The sequence below is a fragment of the Thalassophryne amazonica genome, chromosome 3 (assembly GCF_902500255.1).
Source record: "Thalassophryne amazonica chromosome 3, fThaAma1.1, whole genome shotgun sequence".
Lineage (NCBI taxonomy): Eukaryota > Metazoa > Chordata > Actinopteri > Batrachoidiformes > Batrachoididae > Thalassophryne > Thalassophryne amazonica.
This window is the reverse complement of record NC_047105.1, coordinates 77,482,781-77,493,714: the sequence shown is the minus strand read 5'-3', so window position 1 is coordinate 77,493,714 and position 10,934 is coordinate 77,482,781. Positions and strand designations below refer to the sequence as shown.

At 40.4% G+C, this 10,934-nt stretch overlaps 1 protein-coding gene across 1 annotated transcript in view; it reads left to right on the top strand.

The window, feature by feature from the left end:
• LOC117507796 (translocon-associated protein subunit alpha-like) overlaps positions 1-4,645 on the top strand; it is a 36,598-nt gene extending 31,953 nt beyond the window's left edge. The window contains exons 5-8 of the mRNA XM_034167593.1: positions 551-612; positions 1,464-1,542; positions 4,124-4,217; positions 4,376-4,645. Of these exons, the coding sequence (XP_034023484.1) occupies positions 551-612; positions 1,464-1,542; positions 4,124-4,217; positions 4,376-4,440 (300 nt within the window). The 3' untranslated portion in view covers positions 4,441-4,645. The remainder of the gene's footprint in view (positions 1-550; positions 613-1,463; positions 1,543-4,123; positions 4,218-4,375) is intronic.
• The last annotated feature ends 6,289 nt before the right edge of the window (positions 4,646-10,934 follow it).

Here is a 10,934-nt window from a genome sequence, read left to right as displayed (position 1 = left end):
TTTTTTTTTTCAGGAACTAATTGTTAAAATTAGCACTTGGAAAAATTATGTTTAACTCTTGCCTAACATATGAATGAAGTAGGCTTTAGCACAGCATTACATAATAAATAATTTTCTGCACTCCAGTCAAGGGTCACAGAGGAGCTAGAGCCTATCCCAGCAGTCACTAGGCAAGAAACAGGGTACGCCCTGGACAGGATACCAGTTTGTCACATATAGACAAACACATTCACACCTACGGTCAATTTAGATTCACCAATTCACCTAACCTGCATGTCTTTGGAAATGGGAGGAAGCCGGAGCACCCAGAGGGAACCCACACAAACACAGGAAGTACATTCATACTCCACACAGAAAGAACCAGGAGGGAAGTGAACCCACAACCTTCTTGTTGTAAGGCAACAGTGCTAACCACTAATCCACTGTTCTTCCCAGCACTGTATATGAAAATGCAAATAAAAAAAATCTAGCTTTGTTTGTACTATTTCACAACACTTGTACAGCATGTTATCACAGCATGTAAGTGAATGAGAATGTTGGTTGCATGCAGTTGCTGAAAAGTGTCAGTGACACTCCTCAGTATTACACAGATTATGTGCACGCGCCCTTACTGTAGTAGGCATTAGCTGTGTAACCTAATACTGCTTTCCACCACTTTCACAGCTGCAGCGTCCACACACGATCACAGCCCATGAACAAACCCGTAAAGGAGGTGTGAGTGATGCACAAAGAGATTGTTGCCAGAATGATGCTGGAATTACAAAATGTATTAACTGTCTCCGGGAACTACAGATGAAAGATGGTTGTATTTTTTTGGGGGGGGGGGGCGGCTAACTCTGGTGCATTAGCAGCAGTGGTGGGCACAGCTAACCAAAAAGTTAGCTTTGATAACCGATAATCAGTTAACTAAAAAATTACATTTTATAATGCTAAACCGATAAACCACCACCACTTAATTCTGAAGTGTGCCATTATTACGGTAAACAAGTAATAATTGTGGATTAATTGCTGTCTGCGGTATTTGGAGTGTAGACGCAATTTTGTTGTTGCACATGTAATGACAATGACAATAAATCTAATCTCAATATAGTCAGATTCTCACTATGCTAACTTTGTGCCTCTAGAAGCTGTTATGCTGTAAAGTAAATTTATACCTGAAGTGAACCATTTTTTCACTTCACGTCACAGAAGACTGCGTTTGAACTCCTGCTTGTCTTAAATGCCGACTGTGTCAGTGGATACTGTGTGACATACCCACACAATCTGCTGAGAAGGCTCAAGAGACAACCCCAATCCACACAGAAAGAAGATGCGACCAACAGCAGCTTCTTTACATTTAAGGAAAAGGAACAAATATATTTCTTGATCCTTCCCTGTTAAATAGCTGTGTGTTACTCATGAAGTGTATTTTTTTAATGCCTGTGGGCTGTGGAATCCTATGTAATTAACATTTTTGTTTGCAGAATGTTCATGTATGTGTTCCTGGTTGGGTTGGTGATCCTGGTGGTCTTTGGGATGTACCATGTCCTGGAGTCAAGGACGGTATGTGTTTGTCTTTGCATTTTAATACAGAACATAACTCTATCTCCTGTTGGTGTGTGTGTGTGTATATATATATATATATATATATATATATATATATATATATATATATATATATATATATATATATAGTAGTGTTCAGAATAATAGTACTGCTATAAAAAAGATTAATCCAGGTTTTGAGTATATTTCTTATTGTTACATGGGAAACAAGGTACCAGTAGATTCAGTAGATTCTTACAAATCCAACAAGACCAAGCATTCATGATATGCACACTCTTATGGCTATGAAATTGGGCTGTTAGTAATAAAAAGTAGAAAAGGGGGTGTTCACAATAACAGTAGTGTGGCATTCAGTCAGTGAGTTCGTCAATTTTGTGGAACAAACAGGTGTGAATCAGGTGTCCCCTATTTAAGGATGAAGCCAGCACCTGTTGAACATGCTTTTCCATTATGGATTTGATCCCCAAACATCTGGGTTAGACTCCAATGCAGGGAGGCTGAATGGATAAAGAAAACCAGATTTATTGTACAAGGATTGTACAATAACAAATGCAGTGTGAATGGTGAATACAGCTTTGGAGTTTAGCAGAGTGGAGACCCAGGCCAACGTTGCGGTGGAAACCGGTGGTCGCAGCCCAAGTGGATTTGGTGTGCAGGTGGCGTTCCAAGGTGTGGAATTGTGCGTGGTCCGTGGTCCAGGTGGCCCCCAGTGGAGCTGACGGAGAGCGGTGTCACTACAGAGGAGGAGAAACGGTATGAGGGTGGCAGTGTACAATTGCTCAGAACCAAAATAGCACAGGTGTCAAAAAAACAGTAGATAACAGAGTCCAGAAATAACTGCGACGGAATGCAAACAGTAGATTCTATTCAGAAATAGAGAGGCCAGGTACCAGGTCGTGAACACTGAGTTTCTGGTGCCGATGAGCCGATGGACCAGGGTTTTTATGGAGGCAGGTTGATTGTAGAGAGGTGTGCTCATCAGCTCCACAAGGAATGCCACCTGGAAGAGAGAGAGAGAGAGAGAGAGAGCAGAGGAGCAGGTACTAGGGCGACACACATTTTCTCTTTGAAAGCCTGAGGAAAATGGGACGTTCAAGACATTGTTCAGAAGAACAGCGTACTTTGATTAAAAAGTTGATTGGAGAGGGGAAAACGTATACGCAGGTGCAAAAAATTATAGGCTGTTTATCTTCAATGATCTCCAAATGCTTTAAAATGGACAAAAAAAAAAAAACAGACACACGTGGAAGAAAACAGAAAACAACCATCCAAATGGATAGAAGAATAACCAGAATGGCAAAGGCTCACCCATTGATCAGCTCCAGGATGATCAAAGACGGTCTAAAGTTACCTGTAAATGCTGTGACAGTTAGAAGACGCCTGTGTGAAGCTAATTTATTTGCAAGAATCCCCCCCAAAGTCCCTCTGTTAAATAAAAGACATGTGCAGAAGAGGTTGCAATTTCCCAAAGAACACATCAGCTGGCCTAAAGAGAAATGGAAAAATATTTTGTGGGCTGATGAGAGTAAAATTGTTCTTTTTGGGTCCAAGGGCCGCAGACAGTTTGTGAGATGACCCCCAAACTCTGAATTCAAGCCACAGTTCACAGTGAAGACAGTGAAGCATGGTGGTGCAAGCATCATGATATGGGCATGTTTCTCCTACTATGGTGTTGGGCCTATATATCGCATACCAGGTATCATGGATCAGTTTGGATATGTTAAAATACTTGAAGAGGTCATGTTGCCTTATGCTGAAGAGGACATGCCCTTGAAATGGGTGTTTCAACAAGACAATAACCCCAAGCACACTAGTAAATGTGCAAAGTCTTGGTTCCAAACCAACAAATTAATGTTTTGGAGTGGCCTGCCCAATTCCCGGACCTAAATCTTGTGGGGTGACATCAAAAAAGCTGTTTCTGAAGCAAAACCAAGAAATGTGAATGAATTGTAGAATGTTGTTAAAGAATCCTGGAGTGGAATAACAGCTGAAAGGTGCCACAAGTCGGTTGACTCCATGCCTCGCAGATGTGAAGAAATCATGAAAAACTGTGGTTATACAACTAAATACTAGTTTAGTTATTCACAGGATTGCTAAAAAAGGAGTTTGAACATTTTAGTTTTGAGTTTGTAGCGTCAACAGCAGGTGCTACTATTATTGTGAACACCCCCTTTTCTACTTTTTTTTACTAATAGCCCAATTTCATAGCCTTAAGAGTGTGCATATCATGAATGTTTGGTCTTGTTGGATTTATGAGAATCTACTGAATCTACTGGTACCTTGTTTCCCATGTAACAATAAGAAATATACTCAAAACCTGGATTAATCTTTTCACATAGCACTACTATTATTCTGAACACTACTGTGTGTGTGTGTGTGTGTGTGTGTGTGTGTGTGTGTGTGTGTGTGTGTGTGTGTGTGTGTGTGTGTGTGTGTGTGTGTGTGTGTGTGTGTGTGTGTGTGTGTGTGTGTGTGTGTGTGTGTGTGTGAATGAATTTCTCTCTCCAACTATTTTTTGAAACAGGTTAATGGATTGAGAATGATTGGGTTTTTTCCCTCTTAATGCTGTGTTTTGCAGAAAAAGAGAATCTCTTTGAAAGTAGAGAAGGGCACAGTTGGAATAAATGATGTGGACATCAGCTGGATTCCGCAGGAAACCCTCAATGTCATGAGTATGTTAATTTTTTTCCCAAAATGTCACAAATTACAGCCTGCATTGTCTTGGTGCCTGTACTCAACATGAATGTCTTTTTGTTGTTGCTATTTTACTCATATCAACGATTGTGCAAATGAAGTAGTGTGAAGCTGATATTGTCCCACTGTCTTGCAGACAAAGCATCACCCAAAACATCTCCACGGAAACGAAACAAGAGAGCTGCTGGAGTGGATCAGTAAATCCGTCTGTAGCCACCGCTGCCTATCAGGCTCTCAACTCACTTTCTGTGTCATCACGGTAACCTAATTACAATTTGCAGTGGTTCAGCAGGTGAAATCTAGTTTCCAGTCCAGGTGATGTGAGATGTTTGTCTGCTGGATCCAACACAACTGCACGGGACTCTATGAATCTGGTCAGACCTGAATGTTTTAACACTAACAGGAGTGAAGCTGTCTCTCACTATCAAAGGGATTTTTTTTTTAATTACTGCGTATCTGTGTAAACGTGTTAAAGTTCATTAGATACCCATGGAACAGACTCGTATGAATGCTGTGAAGCCATAATAGCTGTGTTTAGGAGTAGTTGTGTTTTATTATGTAATACAATAAATTATGTTAATATGCACTGACATACAGTGAGGAAAATAAGTATTTGAACACCCTGCGATTTTGCAAGTTCTCCCACTTAGAAATCATGGAGGGGTCTGAAATTTTCATCTTAGGTCCATGTCCACTGTGAGAGACATAATCTAAAAAAAAAAAAAAAAAATCCGGAAATCACAATGTATGATTTTTTTAAATAATTTATTTGGATGTTACTGCTGCAAATAAGTATTTGAACACCTGTGAAAATCAATGTTAATATTTGGTACAGTAGCCTTTGTTTGCAATTACAGAGGTCAAATGTTTCCTGTAGTTTTTCACCAGGTTTTCACACACTGCAGCAGGGATTTTGGTCCACTCCTCCATATAGATCTTATCCAAATATTTCAGGTTTGGAGTTCCAGCTCCCTCCAAAGATTTTCTATTGAGTTCAGGTCTGGAGACTGGCCAGGACACTCCAGGACCTTGAAATGCTTCTTACAGAGCCCCTTCTTAGTTGCCCTGGCTGTGTGTTTGGGGTCATTGTCATGCTGGAAGACCCAGCCATGACCCATCTTCAATGCTCTTACTGAGGGAAGGAGGTTGTTTGCCAAAAGCTCGCAATATGTGACCCCATCCATCCTCCCTTCAATACGGTGCAGTCGTCCTGTCCCCTTTGCAGAAGAGCACCCCCAGAGTATGATGTTTCCACCCCCATGCTTCAGGGTTGGGATGGTTTTCTTGGGGTTGTTCTCATCCTCTAAACATGGTAAGTGGAGTTGATTCCAAAAAGCTCTATTCTGGTCTCATCTGACCACATGACCTTCTCCCATGCCTCCTCTGGATCATCTAGATGGTCACTGGCGAACTTCAAATGGGCCTGGACATGTGCTTGCTTGAGCAGGGGGACCTTGCTGCCCTGCAGGATTTTAAACCATGACAGCATCATGTGTTACTAATGTAATCTTTGTGACTGTGGTCCCAGCTCTCTTCTGGTCATTGACCAGGTCCTCCTCTGTAGTTCTGAGCTTTCTCAGAATCATCCTTACCCCACAAAGTGAGATCTTGCATGGAATCCCAGACCAAGGGAGATTGACAGTCATCTTGTGTTTCTTCCACTTTCTAATAAATAATAATAACAGTTGTTGTCTTCTACCAAGCTGCTTGCCTGTTGTCCTGTAGTCCATCCCAGCCTTGTGCAGGTTTACAGTTTTGTCCCTGGTGTCCTTAGACAGCTCTTTGGTCTTGGCTATGGTGGACAGGTTGGAGTGTGATTGATTGAGTGTGTGAACAGGTGTCTTTTATACAGGTAACAAGTTCAAACAGGTGCAGTTAATACAGGTAAAGAGTGCAGAATAAGAGGGCTTCTTAAAGCAAAATTAACAGGTCTGTGAGAGACAGAATTCTTGCAGGTTGGTAGGTGTTCAAATACTTATTTGCAGCAGTAACATACAAATAAATGATTAAAAAAATCATACATTGTGATTTCTAGATTTTTTTTTTTTTTTTTTTAGATTATGTCTCTCACAGTGGACATGCACCTAAGATGAAAATTTCAGATTTCTAAGTGAGAGAACTTGCAAAACCACAGGGTGTTCAAATACTTATTTTCCTCACTGTACATTCATGACTTCAAAACATTCAGATTGGATTAGTTGAATTAGACATAAACTTGTGTTAATAAGTTAAGGCCCCTTCACACATAGCATGAATGAGACTGACTGGTGCTTTGAAGGAGGAGTCGAACAACAGTTGTGCAAATTTGAGCTGCAGTCGAACCCAGTTTCACAGCAGTCGGCACATCCATACCACCAGAGCACATGCAGACTACATTTGCGTTGTGCTCATGTTGGAAAGCAATCGAATGCCGGTCGAGTGCAGTCATACTGCAATCTGAATTCAGTCGCAATATTCATACAGCAAGTTGTACCCAAGTCAAAGCATTCAGACTGCGGTCAAGAGGCTGTATGAAATGTTTGGCCACGTCGAATCCTGGCTGAATGTCCCGTCCGAGCCAGCCTTCACACTAGAGGCCAAAAGAGGGCGAATGGCCCCCGAATGGATATGTGACCCACACTCGGCCAAAGTCAAGGAGCACTCCAAAGTCCTCAGACAGCAGTCTGACTGCAGTCCCAACAGTCAGGTACAATCATGCCCCCAGCCTGACTGTAGAGCACATGCCCACCACTCTTGAGGTGCGTTCGGAGTGGTGAAAGCTCGTACGGCGGTCGGGGTGCAGTGTGACGGCTGGCCAGACTGTATTCGAGGAATATTTGCCATGGTCAGGCACGTCAAATACTGCCGGCTTGTGCTGTATGTGCACACCCACTGGATCACGTTTGGGGTTTGCAAAGAAGATATTTTTATGTGTAATATCTGTGGCACACATACATCCTGTGAACTACATGTGGACATTGCGCAATGAAATTGAAAATACACGGTGTGTTCCTGCGGGTCAATGAGTCCCACAGCTGCAGAACACAGCACACACATCTGAACTGGATGGTGATTCTGATTCTGCTTCATTCATGCTCATTCGTGCTATCTGTGAAGGGGCCTTTAGAATTTTACATATTTTTTCCACTGTGAACCCTTTGATATAACACAATGAGCTAATCATTTTGGCTTTAAATAAGACAGAAAATTATATAAGATCACTGAATATCTCCTGGACTTCATTTACCTCAATCAATGAAAAATGTAATAAGTGTAGTATGGCTGTGATTGGAGAGACTTTCTATGCTGTAATGTTTTGTCTGTTGGTTTACTGTTACATCACAGAGAAAGGCATTGTTAATGCATGAAATCTCGCCTTGTATCTCTGATTTTTCTAATGAGCAACCGTCTTGGTGGCTGTTCATTCTCCTTCATTAGGGTGGTACTTATTTTGCAAAGTTTTGAAATGTAATACTCTGACCCCCTGAACAGGTTCCAATTGATGAGAAAACATGCTGTGTAAAATTTTGTTTGTATAAGTTAATTTTTAGAGGTAGCGCAAAAGCTTTGAAAGTTTTCTATTTTCTGCTAATTAACTCCATCCTAACTAAAACTTGAAAATCACCTGTGGAGGCCATCTTGAATTTCTAAGTGAGTCCCAGGATGATTTGTCAGGACTTTTGATATACTGTTTAGGATGGGTTGGGGCACCGTTAAGCTTTAATTTGTGGGGGGTCAGAGTATGAAATGTCAAAACTTTACAAAATAAGGGACACCCTATCCTTCATGCACACTCACAAAGGTGTTTTTCTGAGCTGTGTGCTCCAAGCAGATTTACCACACAGTGAAATATGCTAAATTAATGACTGAATTAAATGAGCTCCAATGGATAGTCAGTGACTTCTACATGTTCCTGTATTCATCTTAAGTATACTAGCTGGATATAAAACTGATGACTTTGTTTTGTTATACTTTGCATTAACAAATTTATGCAATCCATTTGTTTTGGCCTCTTGTTTTTATTTAATTTACAATGAGTTTTACAGTGAGGTGAAAAGGCATAATTAAACTACACTCAACAAAAATATAAACGCAACACTTTTGGTTTTGCTCCCATTTTGTATGAGATGAACTCAAAGATCTAAAACTTTTCCACATACACAATATCACCATTTCCCTCAAATATTGTTCACAAACCAGTCTAAATCGGTGATAGTGAGCACTTCTCCTTTGCTGAGATAATCCATCCCACCTCACAGGTGTGTCATATCAAGATGCTGATTAGACACCATGATTAGTGCACAGGTGTGCCTTAGACTGCCCACAATAAAAGGCCACTCTGAAAGGTGCCGTTTTGTTTTATTGGGGGGATACCAGTCAGTATCTGATGTGACCACCATTTGCCTCATGCAGTGCAACACATCTCCTTCGCATAGAGTGATCAGGTTGTCAATTGTGGCCTGTGGATGTTGGTCCACCTCCTCTTCAATGGTTGTGCGAAGTTGCTATGGCACACCTGTGAGGTGGGATGGATTATCTCAGCAAAGGAGCAGTGCTCACTATCACAGATTTAGACTGGTTTGTGAACAATATTTGAGGGAAATGGTGATATTGTGTATGTGGAAAAGGTTTTAGATCTTTGAGTTCATCTCATACAAAATGGGAGCAAAACCAAAAGTGTTGCATTTATATTTTTGTTGAGTATAACTCAAAAATGAGTTGTTGTCATAACAACTTAGGTCCTTTAAATGCATTTAAAGTTTTGGGGCATTTAAGTGTTGGTGATGCATTTCCAGTGCATTCCATTCGCTCATTTCAGTTTTTTCGAGTTTATGTAACTGAGGCCAGCAGGTGTCGCTGTGCATATGTAGTTAGTAAACCTCACGCCCAACAGCTCAAAAGGATTATCTGGTCACAAGGCAAGAGCCCTGGGTTTTAGCTTTCTGGATAGAGAGTCCAACTTCCATACCGGAGATCGTGAGTTTGTGTCCTGAGGGGAGCGAATGGGCAGAGTTATAACAACACAACGCAGAGTCAACAAGTAAACCAAAAAATGCATCAAAAAATCTAATCTAAAATGTAACAGAAATTTTTTAGGCAGAAATTTGTCACTTTTTTATTGAAAAACATAAACTAGATTTACATAAGTTTAATTAACCATAAATTAAGTTACTAAAACTTTAACAATTAAATTTTTGAAAATTATTTTATTTAATTTGGCAAACTCAAATGGTTTAAGGCAATCGGTTTCCTGATTGGTTTGAGTTCAACTAACTGAGTTTTACAGTGTATGTATTCGCTCAACAGTGGGGCAGTGGCAGCAGTACATACAAAAAGATACAAATATTCACTTACAGCTTTCTTTGTTTTGAAAATGCAGCTATTGTTTGTTATTAAATGATGGTGTAACCTCTCAGTCATTAGCAGATGTAATTAAAGGACACGTGCACGCAAAAAGAAGCTGGCAGAAGTGCATTGTCATGTCTGTTTGTTTATCAAAATGAGTCAGTGTTTGATTTTGCCTTTTGTTTTGTCGTGTGTGTGTGTGTGCGCGCGCGCACGCTCGCGCACAGTTGGGTGGCTACAGAGACAATGGGTATGTGCACATACTTGCATGTCCCTGTGTATGAGAGAATTATTCTGTGCCAAGTGTGTGTTTGTTCAGTTTTGGGATTGAATAAGAAAAGACTGTCACGCAGTTAATTTGCCAGAGTAAAATAAACTCTGCCAGGATAACATTTGGTCCCAAATAGAGTTAAATACACTATTGTAGAGGGAAATCAACTCTACCATCTTGCGAAATCAAGTTTTTCAACTCCAATAAGAGTCATTCACAGCATGATAGAGTTGATTTTATAGTGTGATAGAGTTGATTTAGCACTGTGATAGAGTATATTTAACACTGTTTGGACTGGGACCAAATGTAGTCCTGCCAGAGTGTCTTTTACTCTGCAAAATTTACTGTGCACTTACTCTTTGGCCATGGTAAAAAAAAAAAAAAAAAAAAAAAAAAAAAAAAACAGCTTATTTGACATATTTCCACTGAACTAATGATTGCAATGAAGTTGTTAAAAAGGTGTGTGTGTGTGTGTGTGTGTGATGTCATAGGGGGAGTGAAGAGTGTGTGTGTGTGTGTGTGTGTGTGTGTGTGTGTGTGTGTGTGTGTGTGTGTGTGTGTGTGTGTGTGTGATGCAGTCATAGGGGAAGTGAAGAGTGTGCGTGCGTGCGTGTTCGGGGCGAGGGGGGGGCGATAAACAGAGGAGTACATCATACGTATTATAGCTAACATTTGATTAAAATTACATGAATGTTTCTCATTTTGTGTCAGATAATTAGTGAAAGTTAAAATTTGTAGAGAGCGCAAAATTTGTTTTTGTTTTTCTTTTTGTTTTTTATTTTTTTACAATTTTTATTTAGTTTTTCGCACAAAATAAAGAACACGCTCCCCAGAATTGGGAAATATAAAGGAGATAAAAGAAAGACGACAACTAAACAACATGTTCAACACTTGAGATAAAATATCTTAATATAACTAAATATGAAAATCAAGTCACTGAAGTTTTCTTGAACAGTCGTGATAAATTTGTGGGCGGGGTTTATGGCTCCTGCACGCGGAGCTGTCCGGTGCTGAAGATGAGCTCAGCGCGCGCGCTGGGGGGCAGGTAACGTCAGCAGCAAAAGACTGTCTGTTCACACACACCTACCGAGTACTAAAT